The sequence below is a fragment of the Carcharodon carcharias genome, chromosome 21 (assembly GCF_017639515.1).
Source record: "Carcharodon carcharias isolate sCarCar2 chromosome 21, sCarCar2.pri, whole genome shotgun sequence".
NCBI lineage: Eukaryota > Metazoa > Chordata > Chondrichthyes > Lamniformes > Lamnidae > Carcharodon > Carcharodon carcharias.
Window position 1 is genome coordinate 52,651,843 of NC_054487.1, and position 26,449 is coordinate 52,678,291.

The 26,449-nt window shown below is 39.7% G+C and overlaps 1 protein-coding gene across 1 annotated transcript in view; it reads left to right on the plus strand.

Moving 5' to 3' along the window:
* znf277 (zinc finger protein 277) overlaps positions 1-26,449 on the plus strand; it is a 77,257-nt gene that overhangs the window by 4,217 nt on the left and 46,591 nt on the right. Inside the window, exons 2-4 of the mRNA XM_041216106.1 lie at positions 4,354-4,555; positions 19,382-19,470; positions 19,664-19,746. Of these exons, the coding sequence (XP_041072040.1) occupies positions 4,354-4,555; positions 19,382-19,470; positions 19,664-19,746 (374 nt within the window). The remainder of the gene's footprint in view (positions 1-4,353; positions 4,556-19,381; positions 19,471-19,663; positions 19,747-26,449) is intronic.

Sequence of the window (26,449 nt, forward strand, 5' to 3'; positions counted from 1 at the left end):
ATTTCTCCTTAAACTCCTCTCACTTCCTCCAAATAAAAGGTGTGGCTATGGGTACCCGCATTGGCCCCAGTTATGCCTCTCTCTTTATGGGAAATGTGGAACATTCCTTGTTCCAGTCCAACTCCGGCCCCCTCCCGCAACTCTTTCTCCAGTACATCGATGATTGCTTCAGTGCTGCTTCATGCTCTCGTCTGGATCTGGAAAAATTTATTAATTTTACTTCCAATTTCCATCCCGCCATCTTTTTCACATGGTCCATCTCTGACACTTCCCTTCGCTGACCTCTCTGTCTCAATTTCTGGTGATAGACTGTCCACCATTATTCAATACAAGCCTACCGACCCCCACAGCTACCTCGACTACAGCTCCTCACACCCCGCTTCCTGTAAGGACTCCATCCCATTCTCTCAGTTTCTTTGCCTCCCTCTCATCTGTTATGATGATGCCACTTTCAAAGCAGTTCCTCTGACATGTCTTCCTTCTTCCTTAACAGAGGTGTTCCACCCATGGTGGTTGACTGGGCCCTCAATCGTGTCTGGCCCATCTCCTGCGAATCTGCTCTCACACCTTCCTCTCTCTCCCAGAACCATGATAGGGTCCCCCTTGTCCTCACCATCACCCCACCAGCCTCCGCATTCAAAGGATCATCCTCCACCATTTCCACCAACTCCAGCATGATGCCACCACCAAACACATCTTCCCTTCACCCCCCCCGGTAGCATTCCGCAGGGATCGTTCCCTCCGGGACACCCTGGTCCACTCCTCCATCACCCCCTACACCTCAACCCCCTCCCACGGCACCTTCCCATGCAACCGCAGAAGGTGCAACATTTGCCTGTTTACTTCCCCTCTCCTCACTGTCCAAGGGCCCCAAATACTCCTTTCAAGTGAAGCAGCATTTCACTTGCACTTACCTCAATTTAGTCTACTGCATTCGCTGCTCCCAATGCGGTTTCCTCTGCATTGGAGAGACCAAATGCAGACTGGGTGACCGCTTTGCTGAACACCTTCAGTCTGTCTGCAAGCATGACCCAGACCTCCCTGTCACTTGCCATTTCAACACTCCACCCTGCTGTCATGCCCACACATCCGTCCTTGGCCTGCTGCATTGTTTCAGTGAAGCTCAATGCAAACTGGAGGAATAGCACCTCATCTTCCGACTAGGCATTTTACAGCCTTCCGGACTGAATATCGAGTTCTACAATTTTAGATCATGAACTCTCTCCTCCATCCCCACCCCCTTTTTTCCAATAATTTATATAGATTTTTCTTTTCCCACCTATTTCCATTATTTTTAAATGTATTTCCATCCATTGTTTTATCTCTACCTTTTAGCCTATTTCGATCCCTTCCCCCCACCCCACCCCCACTAGGGCTATCTGCACCTTGCTCGTCCTGCTTTCTACTCTTAATGTCACCTATTAGCACATTCCTTAGATAATATCACCACCTTCAACACCTCTTTGCCCTTTTGTCTATGGCATCTTTTGGCTATCTCTACCTATCACTGGCCCTCTATCCAGCTCTACCTGTCCTATCCCCCTTAAACCAGCTTATATTTCACCTCTTTTGTATCTTTCCTTTGTTCTGTTGAAGAGTCATACGGACTCGAAACGTTATCTGTATCCCTCTCCGCAGATGCTGTCAGACCTGCTGAGTTTTTCCAGGTATTTTTATTTTTTGTTTCATACTTCCATGTGTTAATTTGTGCCCTCAACTCATCTGCCTTATTTGTCAGACTCCTTGCATTAAAATCAATACCATCCAAACTTGCCAAACTCCCCTGTGCCTTAACTGGCCTATAATATTGTGCCTTCCAGACTCATTTGGTCTCTTTTCTAATTACTGATCAGCTTGCATACGGTGTTGAATATCATCTGCATTTCCAAATGTATAATTTGCAACAGTCTCATTCCTTAGTCATCTGTTAGAATTAGTATCAATCTAATGTTTTGACAGATTTCGGTTGCTCTTGTGCCAGTGTAGTTAAAAGTATGAATCTCAATCTCCATTATTATGGATAAGTTTTTTCATTCTGCTCCCAGTCAGTTTCTGTATCAGCCACCAATACAATCAATGACAATGCTGCAGTGTGACTTGACAGAATAGAATGTGAGATAATTGAGAATTGCAACACTGAATTCACTGGGCACAAAGGGTCAGTTTAGCAGCCAGAGCATGTCCAAACCTGTGAAGAGTAGTGAGTGTTTGGCGACTGAAGAAAAGTTTGTGCACAATCCAGTTTCATTGGAAGGAGAGAAAGGGAGGGATACATTTCAGAGTCCCAGAATATTCCTCAAGTTGAATTGGAAATCATCCAGTTTCAAATTGATAACTGTGTAAAGTATGGGCTCCCTGCTTTGCTTTTTTAAAAAAAAAACAATACTTTGAGTCCAAGTATGCTGCAACTATCTGAGATAAATTCACACAGGCGTTACGGATTGTCCCTTCCTTAATAGAGTCTTTAATATTAGTCATTTATTTCCAACCAAATTTGGAATTAGGATTGGCAAAGTAAATACAGATACCAAAATACAACCTATTTTTATATATACCCATGTAACATAGTTCATTTCAATGGACTTGAAGCAAACCTTATTTTTATTTTGTCTCACTGTTGTTTATGGTCTGATTTTCACAAGGACATTTATTTTACAAATATTTTCTGATAATTCAATGGGGAGCTGTGTCATACAGACCAGGGAGGATATGATGCAATTCCAGGTGCTGAGTTTACTGATCCAGCTGTAAAACTGCTATAATTGTCCTAAGAGTCTTGGTTTTAATAGGTGAGGAAATAGTCAATTTGCTTTGAATGCAATCACAACATTTGCTGGAAATAGAAATGTAAAGTGAAGACAGAATCAGGCTCAACTCTAATAACTCAACTCTAATGGTCAAATAGCCTGCTGATTCTCTCTTGTTGATGAATAAGACCTGTTAGTGCAACGTACTAAAGGGCTTCCCATGGAACAATAGTCAAGCAAACTGTTAACATCTTCAGGAGGGGAAGAGCAGAGAAAATTGTTCAGACATTTTTTAAAATTATCAAAATCAGAATTTATAGGAAGCTATTCTGTCTGTCATCTTCCAATGATAGCTCTTTAACTAGAACTATCTTCTCAAATTCCAATTTTCTGCCTTTTTCTGAAACCTTTTATGGAAGACAAATTTAATCTTTATCCTATTAGTTGCATTTTTATGACTAACTAGACTTGTTTTCTATTTGGCAGCTTTGTTGGTTTATTTTATAAATGGATTGTGGAAGACAATGGAGAGGGAGGTGGTATCCTTTGCAGAAAATAAAATGTATACACTGACATCATAAGCATACTTTCCAGAGTCTTGTTAAATCATTATTAATGTGCTTCTGCTGCACATGCACAAAACACAGGGTTTTCACATTTAGCTACTCTTATGAGGAGAGATTGAGCAGGTTAGGCCTATACTCACTAGAGTTTCGAAGGATGAGAGGAGATCTAATTGAGGTATATAAGATGCTAGAGGGGATAGACAAAGTAGATCTGGAGCGGATGTTTCCCCTTCTGGGGCATTCTAGAAAGAGAGGCCATAGTTTTAGGCTAAGGGGTGGTAGATTTAAATCAGAGATGAGGAGGAATTACTTTTCTCAAAGGGTCGTGAATCTGTGGATTTCACTACCTCAGAGTGCAGTGGATGCTGAATAAATTTAAGGAAGAGATAGACAGATTTTTAATTAGTAATGGGTTAAAAGGTTATGGGGAGAGGGCAGGAAATTGGAGTTGAGGTCGAAATGAGATCAGCCATGATCATAATGAATGGCGGGGTAGTCTCGAGGGGCTGAATTGCCTACCCCTGCTCCTAGTTCTTATGTAAAGTGTAATAGCTGTGGAGAAATTCTAACTTTCAAAAACAAATTGTTCACTGAACATTTCCACATTATTAAACAGTTGCTCACTGTAACTTTAAAAATAAACCATATACCTAAATATCTCGTGTTAATGAAACAAATTTACTCACTCTTAGAGTGCAAAATGTTCCTCCCTCATCAACATGACAAAGATAAATTATCATTTGCCACATTCAAAAGGCAGTCCATGATGTGTCTTATGAATGGAAAAGTTCTAAAGTGTTTCTGTCAGTGCTGACTTCAGGCACCTCTTGTCACTTGAAGCAGGAGTCAGCATCCACCCTAGGCCTCGCTGCACTTAAGTGCATTTCGCAGCTATGATGGTAGGACTGAACCCACATGATCAAAAAGTTGCAAATTTTTTCTTCCAGCAAATAGAACTATAAATAAACGAAAGAGCTGAAAGGTGCAGATTGAAAGTGATATTCATTTAACTACTACAGTGAATTTTGTATGGTTTTCAGGAAAAAAAGACTGGATATTGGAGCCCCTCTCCTTGCCAGAGTCTCCGTGTTGCATTGCTGATGGGTTTACTTCCCTGGCGTTACCTTGCATATTTTGTGAAGATTGTTATCCTGCAGAAGAGCAGGAAAAGCTACTTGGGCATTTGATTATTGAACACAAACTGGTGATAGCTGATGTGAAGCTCATTGTAGATTTTAGAAGGTTTGAAGATTTATATTTTATTTATGGGCTCGCTCTGTTTTTGCATGATGCTGAGTAAATGCGTCTGTGCCTTGAATAGGAGTGGAGATATAAGTTTCACTTCAAATATTCTGCAGGTTACAAAGTTATACAGTTCACTTGTTTCTGATGTACAAGAAAGAAGTGAGCTGACAATCTATAAGGCCCACCTAGTATGGAGGAATTAACCTTTATGCAAATCACCAAAACCCTGTTATAAGGATACTATAACTTTGTTCAATTATGGTAAGCAATTGAGCCTGAAGAAGTAAAGGCAACTGAAATTCATTTAAATGTCCCCATATAATGCTTTTATTCCAGTACAAGGCTTTTCTGCTGACGTAAATATGGGGATGGCCTATATAATTTTTAATCCTCCCATGTGATGTGCACAAAGCTTTATGAATGTATAGAATTTTTCAAATCCCCCTAACCACATTGATGGAGAAACACTGCAACAGTACATGTGGGCAAATTAGTCATATATTACTGGGCATGGGAGGGGTGCAGCAGCAGTAATGTGTTTCATACCCATTTTGTTTTCTCTTCTAATAATACCCTGGGCTAAAAACTAGGTTTTTTAAATTGACAGGAAAAGAAAATATTTGCATACTTACAAAAGAAACTCTAAGTTACAGCATTTTGGTATCCTATATGATGGATCCTTTGCATAGAAGGATAAACACTGCAGATCAAATCCTGTCAAATATTTAAAATTGTGTAATTATGTGTCTACCACGATCACTGACGTACTGCAGGAAACCAAATTGAAAGGCATTTCAATTGTCAAATATTCTCCTTCCTCTCTCCAACACATCTACCACATAGAGTACTTTCTGTAAGATTGTTTCGATCCCTGTTTAGTTTCAACAACTGCTTGCATTTATGTCACCCTTTTAATGTAGATAAATATTCCAAGATGCTTCACAAAAGTGTAATCGAACAAGAATCAACAGCTTTAGGAGATGATAGTATGGGTGACAAAAAGCTTGGTCAAAGAAAAATGTTTTAAGGAAGACTGGAAAGGAGAAGAAAGAGATGGAGAAGCAGAGAGGTTCAGGGAGGCAATCATAGACCTTAGAGCCTAAATGGTTGAAGGTATGATTGCCAAGAGTGGGATGAACAGAGAGGTGGATGCACAAGAGGCCCAAGTTGGAGGAATGCTGTCTTCTGGGATTAGGGGCCATGATTATAAGGCTGGAGAAGTTTATGGAGATGGGGAAGGATTTGAACACATGGTTGAGAATTTTACATTGGCTGGCACCCCAAGTGCCTCACATTTCGGCCAGCAAGCACAATGGTGTGATAGGGTCTTGTTTCTTGATAGGACATAGGCAGCACGGTTTTAGAAGAGCTCAAGTTTATGGATGGTGGAGCATTGGGATAGTAATCTCTGGAGACAAGAAGCATGGACGAGAGTGGCAACAGAAAATGAGCTAAGGCAGGAATGGGGCTGGTTATGTAATGGAGGTGGAAGTATGTGATCTTTGTGATATAGAGACCATAAAATCTGAAGTTCAGCTTGGTGCTTGATAGGATACTGAGGTTACAAACAACCTGCTTCAGCCTGAGATTGTGGACAGAGAGGCGGGGGGGCGGGGTGGAATTTACAAAATCAGCTGGAATGAGGGGTTGTTGGGTGGGCAGGAAGGGAAGTTGGATAGCCAGTTTAACGGAAATGGAGTTGAAAGTGGTAGAGATGCATCACATTGGCAAGATAATCTCAGAGAGGGTATGCAGGAGGATAGGAGAGAAACTAAGTAAAGATGCAAATACAGAACTTAGGCAGGAGGATGTTGGGGGAGGCTGGTGTGGTGAGAAAGGGGAAGCAGAACAGGAAGTTGTAGTGATGGTCTCAGTTCCAATGATGAAGACAACCTTGAGCTCCTTGCACTTGTTGGAAGTAAAAGTGAAGGGGAAGAAAAGATTTAAGGACACTTGGTGGCAGAGAGCAAAACCCAGTGTTGTATTTTTTTATTTAAGGATGCTCTTGGACTAGTGCAGGGCCAGTCAGTTTGCAGAACCTAAAAGAGAAAAGCAGTCTTGGCTATTACTGATGTGGAAGTTGCAGTATCATGATTGGGAGACCATTTTGATCCCCAGTTTGAGTGAAGCATCTGAGAGTAACTATCCACCCGAAATTCTGGAACAGCGCTGTTGTGAATATCAAAAACTGTTCTAGACCCCTGGCTACCCGCATACAATATCACGAAAAATCTACAAAATACATGGAAATAAATATGAACACAAAATCTTTCACAAAACCTTATTTCTTGCTACCCCAACGTGTTCATGATTTTTCTGAAATTTAAGCAACTAGCAGTATCTGATGCAGGCAGTCATTTAATTATTTCTTTCATACATTTGGCATGTTTTCTTACGCAGTCTTAGATTGGAAACTAAATTTTTTAAATTTCATAGATATTCTAGATTCCTTTTTATAAACAAAAAAGATAAGAGGTACAGGAAGTAATGTGTTCTGAAAGGAAATTATTAAGCTGAAAATTTAAAATTAAATTCAAATTCATTTATAAATGCTTTACCGCAAGGTGGCTGATCGCTTGGTTAGGACCTTCATTTTCTCTGTATTTCAATGCTGGGTGTCAAAAGTTGATATGTGCCATTTAACTTAAAAATGTGGAAAATAGGAACTGAGGCTAAGCAATAACATTTATTTATGCACTGAAGTTTAGGAATATTGAGAAGATACTAGTCCTACGTTGGTGAGCTACTTTATGCTTTGAAACTAATTTATTTTTAAAAAACTTTCTTTTCTTTTCAAAAAAACAGGGCTTTGTCCTTCAGCCACATACTTGAGGTTTAAGTCATGGTATTGCACAACCTATTTGCAAACAACAACTTTAATGAACCAATACTGTGCATATTATTGGATATGTTGAAACAATATAGACATGTATAAAAATGTACTTATTTCGAGAAGTAAAGTGTACTCCGTTGTGGCCTTCTGCTGGGCTAATGCCCTACTTCAGTCCAAACAAATAAATTCTGTTCTATTTCTTCTATTTCAATGGACAGGTTCCATAGAGTTGTACTGCTGCTGCCTGTGGAGCACCTTGTTGGTTGGTTAGTTAACATAATTTTCCTGATGGCTTTAAAATAAATGAGCATGTTAGACAAGATAATTACAAGAGAAGTAACTTTCAAAACTGAATTAGAGCTTACATTCTCAATTAGGTTTTAACATGTGGCATGCAGATAGTTAGATAAATAACAAAAAATGGTGGGCACACAGCATACTACAGGTGTTAAATGCTGGCTTTAAGTTAAGTTTTATTGTTTTGAGGAGTTTCCAGGATCTTACCGTAACCCTGAGGTAGCTTGAATCCTCGGAAAAAGGCACTTAATTTTCTGTCACAGTGCCTAGAATTTGATCCTTTACACTGGAACATTCAACCAGCACGTGTCCGTTTTATGCACCAGGTTGTATTAAGTTATTCACCTATAGTTTCTGCTGATTTTTGTGATTGGCAGTTAGATTTGTAGATTGCTTCTAACGCCTGGTGCAAATCTGTTTAACAGCCCCAAAGAGCAGCATTATTCATCCTGTGGGTCTTATTTCTTTTCCCAAGATTCTATTTGCTTGCAGTTCTGACCAAGACATTATTTCTCATGTGACACGTCTATTTCACGTGTCAATTTACTGTATTTAGGTTCCTCGAAATTGATTTAGCTGACAGGAGTGTGTACAAGCACCCCTATGACGAAGCAATTCAGATGACAATTCAAACAGGTTGGGCGTAGGTGGTGACTTAAATATAGCAATAAAAGGAGCAGTATTTGAAATTGTAATATTATGATCTGGGTGTGCAAATAGTATAACACTTGCTTACGAACTCATTTACATATATCTGTATACTGGTCCCATTACTATACAGAAACAAAATTTTGCATCTTGGCAGACAACTGGCATTATGCATTTTCCATATTCTTTATGTTTCTGTGTATACAAATTAAATAGGAGCAGGACAAGGTCATTCAGCCCTTCGAGCCTGCTCTACCGTTCAATGTGATCATGGCTGATCCTCTATCTCAACTCCATACTCCGCTCTCTTCACATACCCCTTAACACCTTTAGAGTCTAGAAATCTATCTATTTCCTTCTTAAATATATTCAGTGACTTGGCCTCCACAGCCTTCTGTGGTAGAGAATTCCTCAGGTTCACCACCCTCTGAGTGAAGCAATCTCCCCTCATCTCAGTCCTAAATGGCCTACCCTATATCCTGAGACTGTGACCCCTTGTCCTAGACCATCCCAGCCAAAGGAAACATCATCACTGCATCCAGTCTTTCCAGCCCTGTCAGAATTTTATACGTTTCAATGAGATCCCCTCTTATTCTTCTAAACTCGAGTGAATACACGCCTAGTCAACCCAATCTCTCCCCATTCGACAATCCAGGAATCAGTCTGGTGAACCTTCGCTGTATTCCCTCTTTGTCAAGTATATCTGTTCTTCGGCAAAGAGACCAAATCTGCACACAATACTCCAGGTGTGGTCTCACCAAGGCCCTGTACAGCTATGGTAAGGTATCCTTGCTCCTGTACTCAAGTCCTTTGGCAATGAAGGTCAACATGCAATTTGCCGCCTTAACTTCTTGCTCCTGCATGCTTGCTTTCAGTGACTGGTGTACAAGGACAGCCAGGTCCCTTTGTACATCAACATTTCCCAACCTATCACAATTTAAATAGTACTGTGCCATTCTATTTTTCCTACCAAAGTAGATAATTTCATACTTATTCACGTTATACTGCATCTGCCATGTATTTGTCCACTCACTCAACCTGTCTAAACACCTTGAAGCCTCTTAACATCTGCATCACCACTCACGTTCCCACCAAGTATCGTGTCATCAGCAAACTTGGAAATATTACATTTTGTTCCCTCATCTAAATCACTGATATATGTTGTGAATAGCTGACCAAGCACTGACCCCTGCGGTTCCCCACTAGTCACCGCCTACCATTCCAAAAAAGACCCATTTATTCCTACCCACTGTTTCCTGTCTGCTAACCAGTTCTCAATCCATGCCAACATATTACCCCCAATCCCACGTGCTTTAATTTTACACACTAACCTCCTGTGTGGAACTTCATCAAAAGCTTTCGGAAAATCTAAATACACCATATCCACTGGTTCTTCCTTATCTATTTTGCTTGTTTCGTCCTCAAAAAAAAAAACTCCAGTAGGTTTGTCAAACCTGATTTCCCTTTCATAAATCCATGTTGAGTTTGTCTAATCCCATTGATATTTTCTAAGTGGCCTGTTATCACAGTCTTTATAATAGACTCTAACATTTTCCCCATGACTGATGTAAGTTAACCGGTCTGTAATTTCGTTTTCTCCATCCTTTTTTTTTTAAAGAGTGCAGTTACATTTGCTGGAACTGTTCCAGAACGAACAGACTTTCAGAAGATGACAATCAATGCATCCACTATTTTCATGGCCACCGCCTTTATTATCCTGGGATGTAGATTAGCAGGCTCTGGGGATTTATTGGCTTTCAGTCCTATTAATTTCTCCAGCACTTTTTTTTTAGTAATGCTAATTTCCTTCAATTCCTCCTCCTCGCTTGGTTCCTGAGCGTGTCTGCGAAGTTACTTGGGTCTTCCTCCGTGAAGAGAGAACTAAAGTAGTTGTCCAATTGCTCTGCCATTTCCAGGTCCCCTCTTGTAAGGGACCTACATTTGTCTTCACTAATCTTATTCTTTTTATGTACTTACAGAAGCTTTTACAGTCTGCTTTTATGTTCCATGCAAGTTTACTCTTCGACTCTATTTTTCCCCTCTGAATCAATCTCCTCCTTTGCTAAATTCTAAACTGCTTCCAATCCTTAGGCTTGCTACATTTTTCTAGCAACTTTATATAACTCCTCTCTGGATTTAATACTGTCCTTAATTTCTTTTGTTTGCCATGGTTGGACCACTTTTCCTGGTGTCTTTTTGTGCCAGAAAGGACTGTATAACTGTTGCCCATGCATACATTCGTTCCTTATATATTAGCCATTGTCTATCCACCGTCATGCCTTTTAATGAAGTTCCCCAATCTATCTTAGCCGACTCACCACTCAAACCTTTGTAGTTTCCTTTGCTTAGATTGAGGATCTGAGTTTCAGATCAGACTACTTCACTTTCTATACTAATGAAGAATTTTATTATGTTGTGGTCACTTCCCTGAAGGACCCTGCACAACAAGATTATTAATTAACCCCTTTTAATGTACAGTACCAAATCCAGGATAGCCTGTTCCCTCGTTGGTTCCTCAACATACTAGTCCAAAAAACCATCTCCTACGTACTCCAGGAATTCATCCGCCACAGTGTTGTTGGTAATTTGGTTTGCCCGGTCTACATAGATTAAAGTCACCCAAGATTATTGTCTCACCCTTGTTACATGCATCTCTAATTTCCTATTTGATGCCATCCCCTACCTTACCACTATTGTTTGTCGGCCTATAGACAACTCCCACTAATGTTTTCTGCCCCTTGTTGCTTATTAGCTCCACCCAAACTGATTCTACACCAAGATTTTTTGAGCCAATATCCCCCCTCATTATTGTACTGATTTCATCCTTAACTAACAACGCCACCCCATCTCCTTTTCCTTCTTGCCTGTCCTTGCTAAATATTGAGTGCCTTTGGATATTCAGTTCCCAGCCTTGGTCACCCTGCAGCCATGTCTCTGTAATCACAAACATATCTTATCTGTTTGCTCTGTTATTTAGTCTACCTTATTGCGAATGCTCCATGCATTCAGATTCAGTTCCTTTAGACTTGTCTTTTTAACATTTTACATTTTTTTTGTATTATGGCCTTATTTGCTGCTAGCCCTGTTTCCTCTGACTTCCACTTTTTTGCTTTCTACTTTTCTGTCTTTCAATCCTATCTTTGTTTCCCTCTCTTGTGTCTCCCCGCTTATGTTCCCAACCCTCCGCCACTCTAGATTAAACCCTTCCCCACAGTACAAGGATATTGGTCCCAGTCCTGCTGGGGTGCAACCTGTTCAGTTTACCCTATCTTCCTCATTATTGGTCCCAATTCCTCAGGAATCTAAAACCCCCCTTCTGCACCATCCCTCCAGCCACATATTCATCTGGTCTATTCTCCTATTCCTGATCTCGCTAGCACGTGGCACTGGGATTAATCATGAGATTACTATCTTTCAAGTCCTGCTTTTTAATTTATTTCCTAGCTCCCTATATTCTGCTTTCAGGACCTCATCCCTCTTTTTACCTATGTTGTTGGTACCAATATGGACCACGACCTCTGGCTATTCATCTCCCCCTTCAGAATGTCCTGCAGCTGCTCAATGTTTGTCTTTCCAGTCAGTTACTGGGTGGCTCACCTACCTCTCAAACAAATATTTGCAGTTAGGTTGCATGGAGAACAGAAATTTTAAAAGTACCCCTTTTGAATAATCAATTCATCATTTAGCCTCAAAGTTTTTTCCAAGTACAACATGTTGCACCTCAGAGCATACATTTTTATCTGTTCATGTTTACCTTCCAGTCTGGCTGATCCAATGACAGGCTCCATAACCATCATGATTCTCAGCTCGATATCTGAAAAAAAGTTTTTTGAATAAGAGTCTCTAACACTAATAAAATTCTGAAAAAATGAGACTCCACAATTATAAAATTTAATTTTTTGTGCCATGGAAGTTATTCATCAGTAATTATGATTGATCACAATGTTAAAAATTCACTTATAGCTGAATGCAACAGTTCTAGCTTTTTCTGCTATGTTTGGCAGCTACCACATCTTACGTTTTTACATTGATTTCAATGCTGAGTACATCAGCCAAGTTCTATTCTCGCAACCTGTGGAGGAGCTGGGTAATTTGGACCTCAACTTCCAGATGCCTGCATTTAACTGTACATGTGCATACTCCAGATGTTGCTGTCTGATTTACTGGATATTAAAGTGAGTGCTGTTAGCCTTACTGTTATTTTCAATGTAAAATCCTGTCCTTGATATCTGACCTGCTGAGTGTTTCCAACATTTTCTGTTTCTGGCATGGCCCTAGGCCCTGGGTTCAAATTACATTGGATTTAGCTTTATAGAACTATTATTTTCTAAAAACTTGATCTCTTGAAACCAGTTTTTCATCCCTGCACGTTCCTTAGAACTGTGTCACTAAGGCTTTCTTGCCTCTCTATCCCTTTTGCCAAAATGCAACACCTAACACTCCTGTGTTGAACTCATCTGCCACTTCTCTGTCCATTCTGCCAGCCTGTCAATGTCCTATTGCAATCAGTGGTACCCCTCTGTTTGCCATACCTTCAAGTTTGGCATATTTTGAAATTTTACCCAGCATTCCAGTGTCCAAGTAATTTATATGCAGTATATAAAAATAAAAACAGTGGTCCTTGCACTGAACCTTGGGGAACACCACTGTCTGCAGTCTAAAAAAACAACCATTTACCACAACTCACTTTTTTGCCTGTAAGTCATTTTTTTTATACAAGCTGGCAGTGACCTTCCTATTCCATGTGCCTTAATTTTGTTAACCACCTTTTATATGACACTGTCAAATTCTTACTAAAAATCCATGTAGACAACATCCACTGCATTCCCTTCATCAACCTTTCATCAAAAAATTAAATCAGAGTAGTCAAGCACAATCTGCGTTTTACAAATCATGCTGGTTCTCCTTAATTAACTCGCACCGCTCCAAGTGTGTGTTATTTTTGCTCCCTGATTATTGTTATCTCAAACCTTACCCAACACTGTTGTTAAACTGTTAAACAGTTGCTAGGATTGCCCTTGCCCCCTTTCTTGAATAAAGTGTTATATTTGCAACGCCCCAATCTTCAGTTGACTATAAATTCAGGGTTCTTTAGTGCAGCCTTGGCAAATGGAGTGCAGCTGACTAACTGAGTGAAGACTTGGAGTTTGGTGAAAGGGGAGTCTGGTGAAGGATGGGGGAAGGAGTTATTCGTTTCTTCTTTCAATCTTTATCACCCCATGGAAATTGGTTCTTGCTCTATTACAGGGAAAGGAGCTAGCTGTTTGGTGAGTATCTGTTCTATCCCTCAGGTTTAAATTAGTACACAATTTGATGGTAAAGTTAATGAAATGTTTCAGAAAGTGTCACGACTCACTGGAGATGGTGCGCTGTATTATCAAGCCTATTGCTCCCCGAACCGCAACAAATGTGGAAAGTTTGACCAAACCACCAGATTGCCCCAATTATACCTAACTGTTTAATTTAGGTTAACAGAATATGAGCACCAGGTTTGTAAACTTAGTAAGTAAATAACTGTTTATTGAACAAATTGTCTATAACGAGTAGCAAGAGAAAGAAATATGAACTGCTAACTTATAAGTCAATAACTTAAACTCCACCCCTTCTTCAACCTCTATACATATACTCAAACACACGACACAAAACATGGATTTTAATGGTGGGATAAAACGGTTCAATAGCATCAATCTGGAGTACAGGATTAGATGGGTTGATTTTGACTGATGTCTTCCAGATCCTTGCAGTTTATTGTTGATGACACAAGGTGGTTTCCCAGCACTTTCAGCCTGTGGTTCACTGGTTGAAAAACTTGCTTTTCACTGTCCCTACTGGCGATTTTTCCCCTTTTCCTCTTGGCAGGGGTTTTCAGAGAATACAGGTTGCAGAGATGTGAGGGATAGCCAGCTAACTATTATGGCAGAATTGCTGGAATCTTACAAACACATGAAAGAGAGAGAGAGAGAGAGGTTTCAGGTCTTCCCTCTTTGCAGGCTAGGAGCTGTTCTGCCTGCACTTGTCCCACACAAAAAACCCTGGTCACCTGGTTAGGAGCCAGTTTAAAATGCTGTTATCAGGCACTTTCCCCTAGTCCAGAACTCCTTTCTGGAACCATCCTGTTCTCTTATGTTCCAGGATAGCAATGTTGTAGATATTTTTCATTCTGTTCCAGTGACTTGTCTTTCAACTGCAGCTATGGTAGTTTTTAAAGCCATGGTCCCAATTTTAATGCCACAGTCCAAGAAAAATAGAAAAAAGTTTCTTTACAAAAGCAACATTAATAAGTTATAAAAACAAAAAACTACAGATGCTGGAAATCCAAAACAAAAACAAAAACAAAATTACCTGGAAAAACTCAGGAGGTCTGGCAGCATCGGCGGAGAAGAAAGGATGCTGCCAGACCTGAGTTTATCCAGGTAATTCTGTTTTTGTTCAACATTAATAAGTGATCAATATAATTAAGAACTTATTTAAAAGACATTAAGGGTAGCAGGACATGTGTCAAGGCTGCAGCATGTGGGAGCTCCTGGATAATATTGTGATCCAGGGCAAATGTGTCTGCAGTAAGTGTTTGCGGCTTGAGGAAGTTTGGCTCAGAGTCATTGAGCTGGAGGCTGAGCTGCAGCCTCTGCAACACATCATGGAGGGAGAAAGTTACCTTTATACCAGAAGACAGTTACACCACTTAGGATAGGGTCTTCTGATTTGGTCAATGGCCAGGGACAGGAGGGTGTGACTGTGAGTGAGGCAGGTCAGAGGATCCAGAGGGCAGGAGTGTGAGCCTCTGCAATTGTCCTACACGTTTGAGGTTCTCTCAGCTTGTGTGGATAAGAGGGGGGGGGGCTGCAGTGTGGATGAGCAAACTGACCATGGCACCATGGTACAGGAAGCCATCCAAGTGGCGGGAGCGAAAAGCAATGAGGTGTTAGGGGACAGTATAATAAAGGGGATTGACAGTGTTCTCTTGCCAACATCAAGAGTCCATATGGCTTTGTTGCGTGCCAGGGGTCAGGACATCTGCTCAGGGCTGGAGAGGAAGTTGCAATGGGAGGGGGAAGATCCATGGTCATAGTCCATGTATTTATATGAAGTTAGGAAAAGGTGGAGAGGTGGTTCTGTGCATTAATGATGGTATTAGCACAATAGAGAGGCATGATCCAAGTTCAGAAAACCAGGATGTATAAGTGGATTGAGATGAGGAATGATAAAGGTAAGAAGTCACTTGTGGGAGTGGTGTACAGCCCCCCCCCCCCCCCCCCCCCCCCGATTGCAACTACACAGTAAGCCAGAGTATAAAACAAGAGATAATGGGAGCTTGCCAGAAAGGTACAGCAATAATCATGGGGGATTTTCATCTACTGTATCAACTGGAAAAATCAGGTGAGCAAAGGTAGTGTAGATGAGCTCGTAGAATGTTTTCAGGATAGTTTCTTAGAGCAGCACGTTCTGGAGCCAACCAGAGAGCTGGTATTGTGCAACAAGATAAGAATAATTGATGACCTCCTGGTGAAGGCACCCCTTGGAAGCAGCAATCATAATATGATTGAATTTTACATTCATTTTGAGGGAGAAACAAGTGTATCCAAGACTAGTATTTTAATCTTAAATAAGAACAATTATGAGGGCATGAAAGCAGATCTATCTCAGGTGAACTGACAAATGAGGTTAAGGGACAGGGTAGCAGTTCAGTGGCAGACATTTAAAGAGATATTTCAGAATACACAGAATATATACATTCCAATGAGAAAAATTCCAAGGGCAGGGCCCACCATCCATAGTTAACTAAAAAAGTTAGACACTATCAAACTGAAAGGAAAAGCATATAATTATGCAAAGATGGGTGGCAGGTCAGAATATTGGAAAAAATATATAGAACAGCAAAGAATGACAAAAAGATTAATAAGGATGGAAAATTAGAGTATGAGAGAAAGCTAACTAATTACATAAAAATGGATAGTAAGAGTTTCTATCGAGATTTAAATAAGAGTTTAAAAAAGTGAGCATTTGTCCTTTAGAGTGCATGTCTGGGGAATTGATAATGGAAAGTAAGGAGCTGGCGGATAAATTAAACAGGTATTTTGCTTCGATCTTCATTATAGAGGACACAAGTAACATTCCGGAAATAGCTGTGAATCAGGAAATGGAAGGGAGGGAGGAACTTGGGAAAATTAGTCACCTGGAAAGTGGAATTGAGCAAATTGTTGGGACTTTGGGCTGACAAATCTCCAGCTCCAGGTGGATATTATGCTAAGGTCTTGAAAGAAGTGGCTAGTGAGATAATTGATGCACTGGTTTTAATTTTCTAAAATTCCCTAGATACGGGGAAAGTTCCATTAGATTAGAAAATAGCAAACATAACTCCTTTACTCAAAAATGGCAGGAGGCAAAAAGCAGGAACTTATCGGCCAGTTAGCCTAACACCTGTCATAGGTACGTTAGAAGCTATTATTAGATGTTATAGTGAGGCATTTGGAAATATTCAAGGCAATCAGACAGAGTCGGCATGGTTTTGTAGAAAGGAAATCATGTTTAACCAAATTATTGGAGTTCTTTGAAGGAGTCACATGTGCTGTGGATAACAGGGAACAGGTGGATGTACTGTACTTGGATTTCCAGAAGGCATTTGATAAAATGTCACATCAAAGGTTATTGCAGAAAATAAAAGCTCATGATGTAGGGGGTAACATATTGGTGTGGATGGAAGATGGCTAGCTAATGGAAAACGGGGAGTTGGCACAAATGGGTCATCTTCTGGTTGGCAGAATGTGATGAGCGGTGTGCCACAGGGATCAGAGCTGGGGCCTCAACCTTTTACAATTGATATAAATGACTTGGGTGAAGGAATGGTTGCTATATTTGCTGACGACATCAAGATAGGTAGGAAAGTAAATTGTGAAGAGGACGTAAGGAGGCTACAAAGCGACATAGATAGATTAAGTAAGCGGATAAAGATCTGGCAATTGCAGGATAATGTGGGCAAATGTGAAATCATTCAGCAGGAAGAATATAAAAGCTTATCTAAATGGTGAAAGAATGCAGAGCTCTGAGATTCAGAGAGACCTGGGTATCCCAGTGCATGAATCGCAAAAGGTTCGCATGCAGGTACAACAGGTAATTAGGAAAGCTAATAGAATGTTTCATTTGTTGTGAGGGGAATTGATTACAAAAATAGGGAGGTTATGCTTCAGTTGTACAGGGCATTGCTGAGACCACATTTGGAGTATTGTGTGCAGCACTGGTCTCCTTATTTAAAGAAAGCTGTAAATGCGTTAGAAGCAGTTCAGTGAAGGTTTGCTAGACTAATACCAGGAATGGGCAGGTTGTCCTGTGAGGAAAGGCTGGACAGGTTAGGCTTGTAGCCACTGGAACTTAACAGAATCAGAAGCAACTTAATTGAAACCTTTAAGATCCTGAGGGGTCTTGATAGGGTGGATGTGGAGAAAATGATGATTCTTGTGGGAATTCTTGAACGAGGAGGTCACTGTTTAAAAATTAAGGGTCGCTCATTTAAGACAGATGGGGAGAATTTTTTTCTCTGAGGGTTGTGAGTCTTTGGAATTCTTGATTAAAAGAAGGTGAAAGGTTATCGGTTGAGGTTACATTTAGATGAGCCATGATCTTATTGATTGGCAGGCCGCCTAATTGATATATATGTACGTATGTTATGGCGCACCCCCCCCCCCCCCCCCCCCCCCCCAAAATGTCTAGGGGAGATTAGAAGATTATAGCAAGCTCTACCTCCCCTCAGCAATCTGGGATGCAAGCCCTCTGGACCAGGTGCCTTAGCCCCTCTTAAGCATTGCCAGCCTTTCCAGTACACCTTGCCTATCAATTTTCACCTCATCCATCACCTTATGGTCTCCTCATTCAATGATACTTTGTTAGTATCTCTTCCTCTGTAAACATCGATACAAAGCACTCATTGACTATTCTAGTCTTGTCCTCTGTGTCTAAGCATATATCACCCTCTTCGTCCTCAATAGGTCTCAACCTGCCTCTTACTACCTGTTTACTAGTTAAATGCCAGTAGAAGATTTTTGCGTTCCCTCTTATGTTAACTGCCATTCTATTCTTATATTCTCTCTTTGCCGGTCTTAGTTTCCTCTTCAACTTCCCTCTCAACTTATTGTATTTGGTCTGGTTCTCAGTTGAAGACTTCACTTGACATGCATCATACCACCCCCCTTTTTTTTAATTTCATCAATTTTCTGTTTCCCTTGTCTTCCATTAAGCCCTAGTTTGAATGTAACTAGCCTATACCTGTAACATCTCCTCAAAGATCACCCGTTGTTCTGTTACAGTTTTTCCTTTCTGTCTTGGGATTCATTTTATCCAGGCTGGATCCCCCCTCATCGCATTGAAGTTAACCCTCTTCCAATTTTGAATTTCTAGTTTAGATTCTTGCTTGCTACTCTCTATTGCTAATATAAAGCTTATGATACGAAGATCATTTTCCTCGTATGAGCAGACTGAAAATGTGAACCTCCAATCTGACCACCACAACCTCTAACATGTGTGTGAATCAAAGCTTACAGGTGCATAAAACCGAGGCTCCAGTTCTAACCCTCACCACCTGGCTATCTTGAGTTGTAACCGTAAATAGCTTTCACTGAAGAAAACAAACTGTAATGCAAACAGTAAAAGTAAACATTTTAATGAAATAAATGTGAACAAAGACATTTAAATCTGAAAATCTTATTAAAACGGAAAACCAAAAAATACTCAAAATAATGCAGATAGATTTGAATTACATAATGAATTGTTCATTAAATAGTATGGCAGCACATCGTCAAAATCAATTGGGAATCTTATTCTACAAAGTTAAGTTAATTTGAGTAGAAGACAGTCTTTCAGAATTGTCAAACAGGCTTTCATACCTTGAGTCCAATCAGCTTTTAACTTAGTTTCAACAAGAACACAAGATTTTTTTCTCTTCCTGAGTTAGCTTTTAAGATTTGTGGGGAGGGAGAATTTAATTTTGATTAAACAGGTAAAAAGATAGTATACTATGATAGAGTGACTTATTTTTATTTTTGGTTTGTTTCAAGGTACGTTTTGTATTGGAAGAAAAGGTTTATTGAGCAACCAGTAACAGATTTTTGTAGTGTTATAAGAACCAATTCCCAAGCTTCAGAAGGTAAGTATTTCAGATTTAAAGTATGTGAAAGAGACTATTCGTGCTTTTTAAAGTTTACTAATGAATAGTTTATTTTAAGTTTGTGATTTTTGAACACATTTTCTTGTGCCAAGAAATATATTGCAAAAGTAAGATGGAATTCTAAAATAGCTTTACAAATACTGAACAACCGAAAATATTTTTTGTTTGACAGATGAACAAGCAGACTACTACCTTCTGTGTGATGTTTTACCTGAAGACAGAGTGCTTAGAGAGCAGCTTCAGCAAAAAAGACTAGTAAGTAATTGCAGTAATTTGTCAGCCAAAATGAAAAAAAGATAAATGAACATAAACTGCCAAAAAAAATAGGTTTAATTGACCTACTCTTCATAGATCTTGCATTAAGCCAGCCATGAGTTATGATTTTTAAGGTGCACAATTTGTCTATCTTCTGGCAACTGCAGTCTAATCAAACCCAGTATTTCATTTTATCCCTGAATAAGACTTAAAAATTGTGTTCACCCAGGGTGTGAGGAGGTTTTGGGCTGAGAGCTGTTAAGGCACAAAGGTCCATCCAGCACTCATTTGAATGCTTTGTGTTGAAAGCTAAAACCACATCCATCTAAATGCAATATAGCTTTTGACATTGTCTAACTATTATATTCTTTAAAACTCAAACATTCTCAAAATGTTGCAAGGTGGATGATGTTACAGTTTATGTAATTACAGCTAAAGTAATTGAGAAACCAAAAGGAACTCAGCCTCCTAATGAAAGTTTACCATTGGGATTAAGAATATCTACTGAAACATACCTATGTTTGAGATACAACAGAGTTGTGCAATGAACAGTTAGACACTGTGTGCAAGCAGGCAATGTTTTTCCTTGTGTAACTGAAAACTATTGATTCCAATCTAAAGTTTAATTATATTATTCAGCATGACGTGAAATTGTAATGAATTAATTCTTCAGTGCAGACTGTACTACTGGAAGTATTTATAACCTGTTGGGTTTTTCATTTCCCAGATAGTTGTTGGAACTGAGCTAATTAGATTAACTATACTACTATCTTACAAGTATGCTGATGTTACACCTGACATAGTTCAAAGATTTTTCATCTTTTTGAACTGAACCTAGTACTGGGATTATTCGGTTTGCCTTTAATTGAGATTCATACATACCCACACAAATACAGCAGTCTATTTCTATAAGAGTGCATTTGGATCAAACAGATCTTCTTTCTCTCCTCTATGTTGATCTCAACTGGACTGCAGTAAGGGTGCTACAATTAGCTTCAGCACCTTGGAGTTAGAGAGGGGACAACCTGCCACAGCTCTTGCGCCCGATGGCTGTCCGATCATCATTACAAGAAAGTGCACTTCTGGATCAGATGGGGGGAGGGGGCTGGCAATTGTGAATGCCCACTGCAGTTGAATAGCCTATTATCACATTTTATCTGGATTCATATCTGAAGTATAACCGTCTGATGAGGTGGCAGAGGGTAGTTAGATTCCTTGGAAATCTACTGCATGAGTCAGCATCTTCAGCAGAGGAATGGAGAAAATGACAATTGGAGGGAATAATTATAATCCTGACTTCGTATTTCTGAATATAAACTGGGAGTACGTTTCTTATTTGAGTCTAAAAGTTTAAGCTTCAATTCATTTAACTGTCATTCATATATATCAAACACAGTATGTTTATGCACCTGTAAATAAGGAATCTTTTCTCTCTTTAATGTGACTTATGTTTAAGCTATATAAATGCATTAAAAGAAATAAAAGATCGAGAGAAGGTCTCCAGTCAGGATCATTTTTTTTAAAAAAAATGCTCAAAAATATAATTGAAAGACCAGGAAGTTGACATTGCAACACGATTTGGAGGCATAGCGGGAGACACTGTTGAAAGATGCATATCTGCTCCCCCCCAAGCAAGTGCAATTGGAGGATACATGTTTTTGAGAGTTAGGGATATAACTGGCTTTGTGGTCAGAGATTCTTTCCAACGGTGGGTTTCATAGATAAATTGGTTTGTTTGTGCCCCAGCTTAAGGGTATATCTAGGCGCAAATACAGAGGGAACTCCATGTCATAGTGTAATAACATTGGTGCCTATGGATCACACATGCATTGGAAAGATATTCAACAGGAAATATTTAGCAACTGTACTCAAACATTGAGCGCCAACCATGGCTTAGTTGATCGTACTCTTACTTCTGGTAAGGTTTAATGCCAACTCCAAAGACCCGAAGACAAAGATCTTGGCTGACATTACCATGCAGTACTGAGGGAGTGCTGCACTATTGAAGTTGTATCTTTTGGATAAGGCTTAAAGCCCTCAGGCCAAAGGCCTCAGATCTGTTTTCTAAGGTAGACATAAAGGATCACTTGACACTATTTTAATAAAGAGGGGAATTATCCCTAGATCCCTGTCCAAAATTTATCCCTCAATCGATGTTTAAAAAAAATATTCTCGTCATTATCTCATTGTTGTTTGTGGAAGCTTGCTGTGCACAACTTAACAACTTTGTTTCCTAAATCACTACAGTGACTACACTTCCAAAGTACCTCTGAAATAACAATAAAGTGCTGGAAGTACTCTGCAAGTCTGACAGCATCTATGGAGACTGAAGCAGAGTTTTATGTTTCAAGTCGCATACAACATTAATTCTGCTTCTCTCCACCGATGTTGCCAAACCTGTTGAGCATTTCCAGCACTCTGTTTTTATTTCAGATTTTCAGCATCCACAGTATTTTGCTTTTATTCTAAAGTACTTGATTGGTTGTCAAGCCCTTTGGGATCCCCTGAGGTTATACAAGATACTGTATGTGTCTTTCTTTCATAAAGGATGTAAGGCAGGCAAAAACAAACACTTAATTGCCACATCCCGTTCTTTCATACTACCTGCAATGCAAGTAAAATTTGCTTTGTTGCAGTGTAAAAAATATCCATATTGATAGATTTATAACTATCCAACTTTCTTGAAGTTTCTTTGGTTAATAAACCTAACATTCTTTTCATCCATTTGTCTTGTTTAAGCTGTCAATTCACAATGGTATCTTCACTTTAAATATATTACACCACATTTGCACCTGTAGTTTATTTTTATTTGTTCATGTGATGTTAACCTCACTGACAAAGCCAGTATTTATTGCCCAATCCTAATTGCCCATCAGAGGATGGTGGTGAGCAACGTTTTTGAACCACTGCACTGCATATGATATTCACCCACAATGCTGTTTGAAAGGGAATTTCTGGATTTTGACTGGGCAACAGTGAAGGAGCAACGATATAATTATAGTTAACATAGTTTCAAGTCATGATATGTGGCTTGGAGGAGAGCATGCAGGTGATGGTGTTCCCATGCTTTGAAGACCTTGTCCTTTCAGGTAGTAGCAGTCATGGGCTTGGAAGGTCCTGTTGAAAGGAGCCTTAGCACATTCCTGTAGTGCTTCTTGTAAATGGGTGTACATTGCTGATGCTGTATCCTGGTGGTGGATGGTGTGGAGCTTCTTGAATGTTGGAGCTGCACTCAACCAGGCAGGTGGAGAGTATTGCAGCACACTGCTGACTTGTAGATGGTGGACAAACTTTGGGTAGTTGGAAGGGATTGTTACTTGCCACAGAGTTCCCAACCTCTGACCTGTTCTTAATCAGATGGCCCAATTAAGTTCCTGGTCAGTGGTAACCCCCCAGGATGTTGACAGTGGGGGATTCAGCAATGATGTTGCCATTGAACATCAATGGGAGATGGTTAGATTCTCTCTTGTTGGAGATAGTTATTGCCTGCCATTTGTGTGATACAAATGTTACTTGGCACTTATCAGCTCAAGCCTAAATGTTGTCCAAGTCTTGCTGCATGCAGACAAAGACTGCTTCATTATTTGAGCAGTTGTGAATGGAATTGAAAACTGCAATCATCAGTGAAGATCTCCATTTCTAACCTTATGATGGAGAGAAGACTATTGATGAAGCAGCTGGTTTACATGGCCATGTTGGAACAGTTTTTGTTGGTTTTTATTGCCAAAGTGGAAAATTATCTTTTAAGACAGGGAATAAATCTTGAATTCACAAATATGAGATACTTTGCCTTTGTAAAAGCTTCACATCGGAGCCATCCACTGTAATTCCATTTACCTACTCTTTCCTTATTACTTTTTAAGACTTTTATTTTTCAATCCCCTCTTGGAATGTTTCTGCTCCAATAACCAAATGTCATAATCCATTCCATATTCTAACACATTGACTTCTAGCTTCCTGCTTTATGGTTTTCATATCAATTTATCTTCACTTGCCCGGATGCACCAAGCAATGGAAATGTTTTTTCACTATTTACTCCGTCAAAGCCTTTTCTAACTTTGAACTTGTTTTGGATACCCTGTTAACATTCCCTGATGCCTTGTGCACAGCCCTTGTTTGTCAAGTCTGTGACTGTAACTTGAAATTCTCTCTGGTGCCCGCCTGGAAATCTGTTAGCACATTTTTCATGCCCTCAAGCTCCTTATAGTTGTTGGTCACCCAAGATCACAGACAATTCTTGAACTACATAGATTGATCATTGTTGCTTCACTTTATTGGTCACTGCTCTACATATAAAACCTAGAATCCTGTTTACTTATCATTCTTTTCACATGCAGTTTGTGTGTGTGTATCCCTAGCTTTCCCTGTTTCTTGACTCCTTTGACGTTCACATTATAGTTCAATTTTCTGGTCTTTTTCCTGAAACATGTTACTTCATCTTTATCTGTCCAGTTCCCCAAGCTGGCTGTGTGCTCCTGTATTGACAAATATCTTAATGGAGTTTCACTGCCAAAGAGATTTCAACATTGACGTAATGCCAAAGACAAAATGTTTTTCCCTCTAAGGATTAAAAATTGTGACCTGCATTAGTTTATTTTAAAAGCTTGACATAAAAAAAGATTATGCAGACACGTGCCTGACAGCAGACAGCATGTCAGAGATTGAGGACGAGCTGTCCATTGAATTATTGCAGAATTATCCCGAAACAGCTGATTTTTGTCAATGTTATTCTGTACCTGTGCCAGGAAACAAACGGGTAAATACAAAAAAGATCATGGAAGAGTAGTCAGTACTTTATTATTTCAAATATATACTGTTGGTTCTTCTGCCAGTAGCAGGAGTTGAGTAAAATTTCCATTGGTTTATGCCTCTGTTTTCTTTCATTCTTGCCAAGCTGGCTGATGATATTATGTGGTAATACAAATATTTTTAAATTGCTTAAGTAAAAGATCAAAAGTTCAAGGCAAATCTGTTGTTTGAAAAAGCAACTAATTGGATACTGTCGTGTTGGAGCATCCTTGTGTTCTGAAGTGCTGTGACAAAAAATTGGCTTGATGTAGGATTGTGCCCATATTTGCCCCGAGAAATGGGTTTACAACAACAAGTAGCTATTTAAGGTGCTGTACAGAATACTCCAATTTCTCTTTGGCATATTACAGTGGCTGGCTACAGAGCAGGATTGGTAAACGCCTGAAACTAAGTCCCCTGTGTCCCATTTGTACTTCAACTGTTATATGGCAGCGAGTGGGAAAAATAGCCTCATATAAAATAAAACCTGGCCTCATTCTTCTTTGTTTTCAGAGTATAGGTCAGTTTCTTAAAAAAAAAAAATTATGATTTACCATAAACACCACTGTTGCTTTTCAAAGCTAGCATATAGAAATGAAACTTTGCTTCAATGGAACACCTGAAGAATTCTATACCAATTTGGCTGCATTTATTTTCACCTTTTAAAAGTGTAGCCTTAGAACATAAGAACATAAAAAATAGGAACAAGAGTAGACCATTCAGCCCCTCAAGCCTGCTCTGCCATTCAATAAGATCATGGCTGATCTGCTTGTGTTTCGATTTCCACATTCCTATCTAACCCTGATAACCTTAGATTCCTGTTAAGCAAGGGAATCAATCTACCTCAAAAATATTCAATGACTCTACCTGAGGCAGAGAATTCCAAAGTTGCACAACCCTCAGAGAAAAAAATTCTCCTCATCTCTGCCTGAAAAGGGCAACCCCTAAGTTTAAAACAGTGCCCCCTAGTTCTAGACTTAGCCACAAGAGGAAACATTCTTTTGACATCCACCTTGTCAAGCCCGTTCAGGATCTTGTGTACTACAATCAAATCACCCCTCACTCTTCTAAACAAGCTCCACCTATCCAACTTTTCCTCATAAGACAACCGACTCATTCCAGGTATCAACCCAGTAAACCTCCTTTGAGCTGCCTCCAGTGCATTTACATCCTTTCTTAAATAAGGAGATCAAAACTGCATACTGCATTCAAGTGCGGTCTCACCAATGCCCTGTATAACTGAAGCATAACATCCTTACTTTTATTTTCAATCACTCTCGTAATAAAGGGAAGCATTCCATTAGCCTCCTTAATTACTTGCTGTACTTGCACACTAACTTTTTGTGATTTGTACTAGAGCGCCAATATCCCTCTGCAACTCAGAATTATACAGCTGTTCTCCATTTAAGTCGGCTTTTTTGTTCTTCCTGCCAAAGTGACCAACTTCACATTTTCCCACATTAAACTCCATTTGCCAGATCTTTGCCCACTCACTCAACCTATCTGTATCCACCTGCAACCTCCTCATGTCCTCTTCACAGCGTACTTTCCTACCTCTCTTTGTATCATCTGCAAATTTAGCTACCATGTCTTCAATCCCCTCATCTAAGTCATTGATGTAAATCGTAAAAAGTTGAGGCCTCAGTACAGACCCCTGTGCGAGTACACTCGTCACATCCTGCCAATCAGAAAAAGACCCATTTATGCCCACTCTCTGCTTTCTGCCAGCCAGCCAATCTTCAATCCATGCTAATGTGTTACCCAATACACCATGCGCTCTTATTTTCCGTAATAATCTCTGATATGGCACCTTATCAAATGCCTCCTGGAAATCCATGTACTGTACATCTGCAGGCCCCCCTTTATCCACTGTGCATGTTACTCCTTCAGAAAACTCCAATAAATTGATTAAACA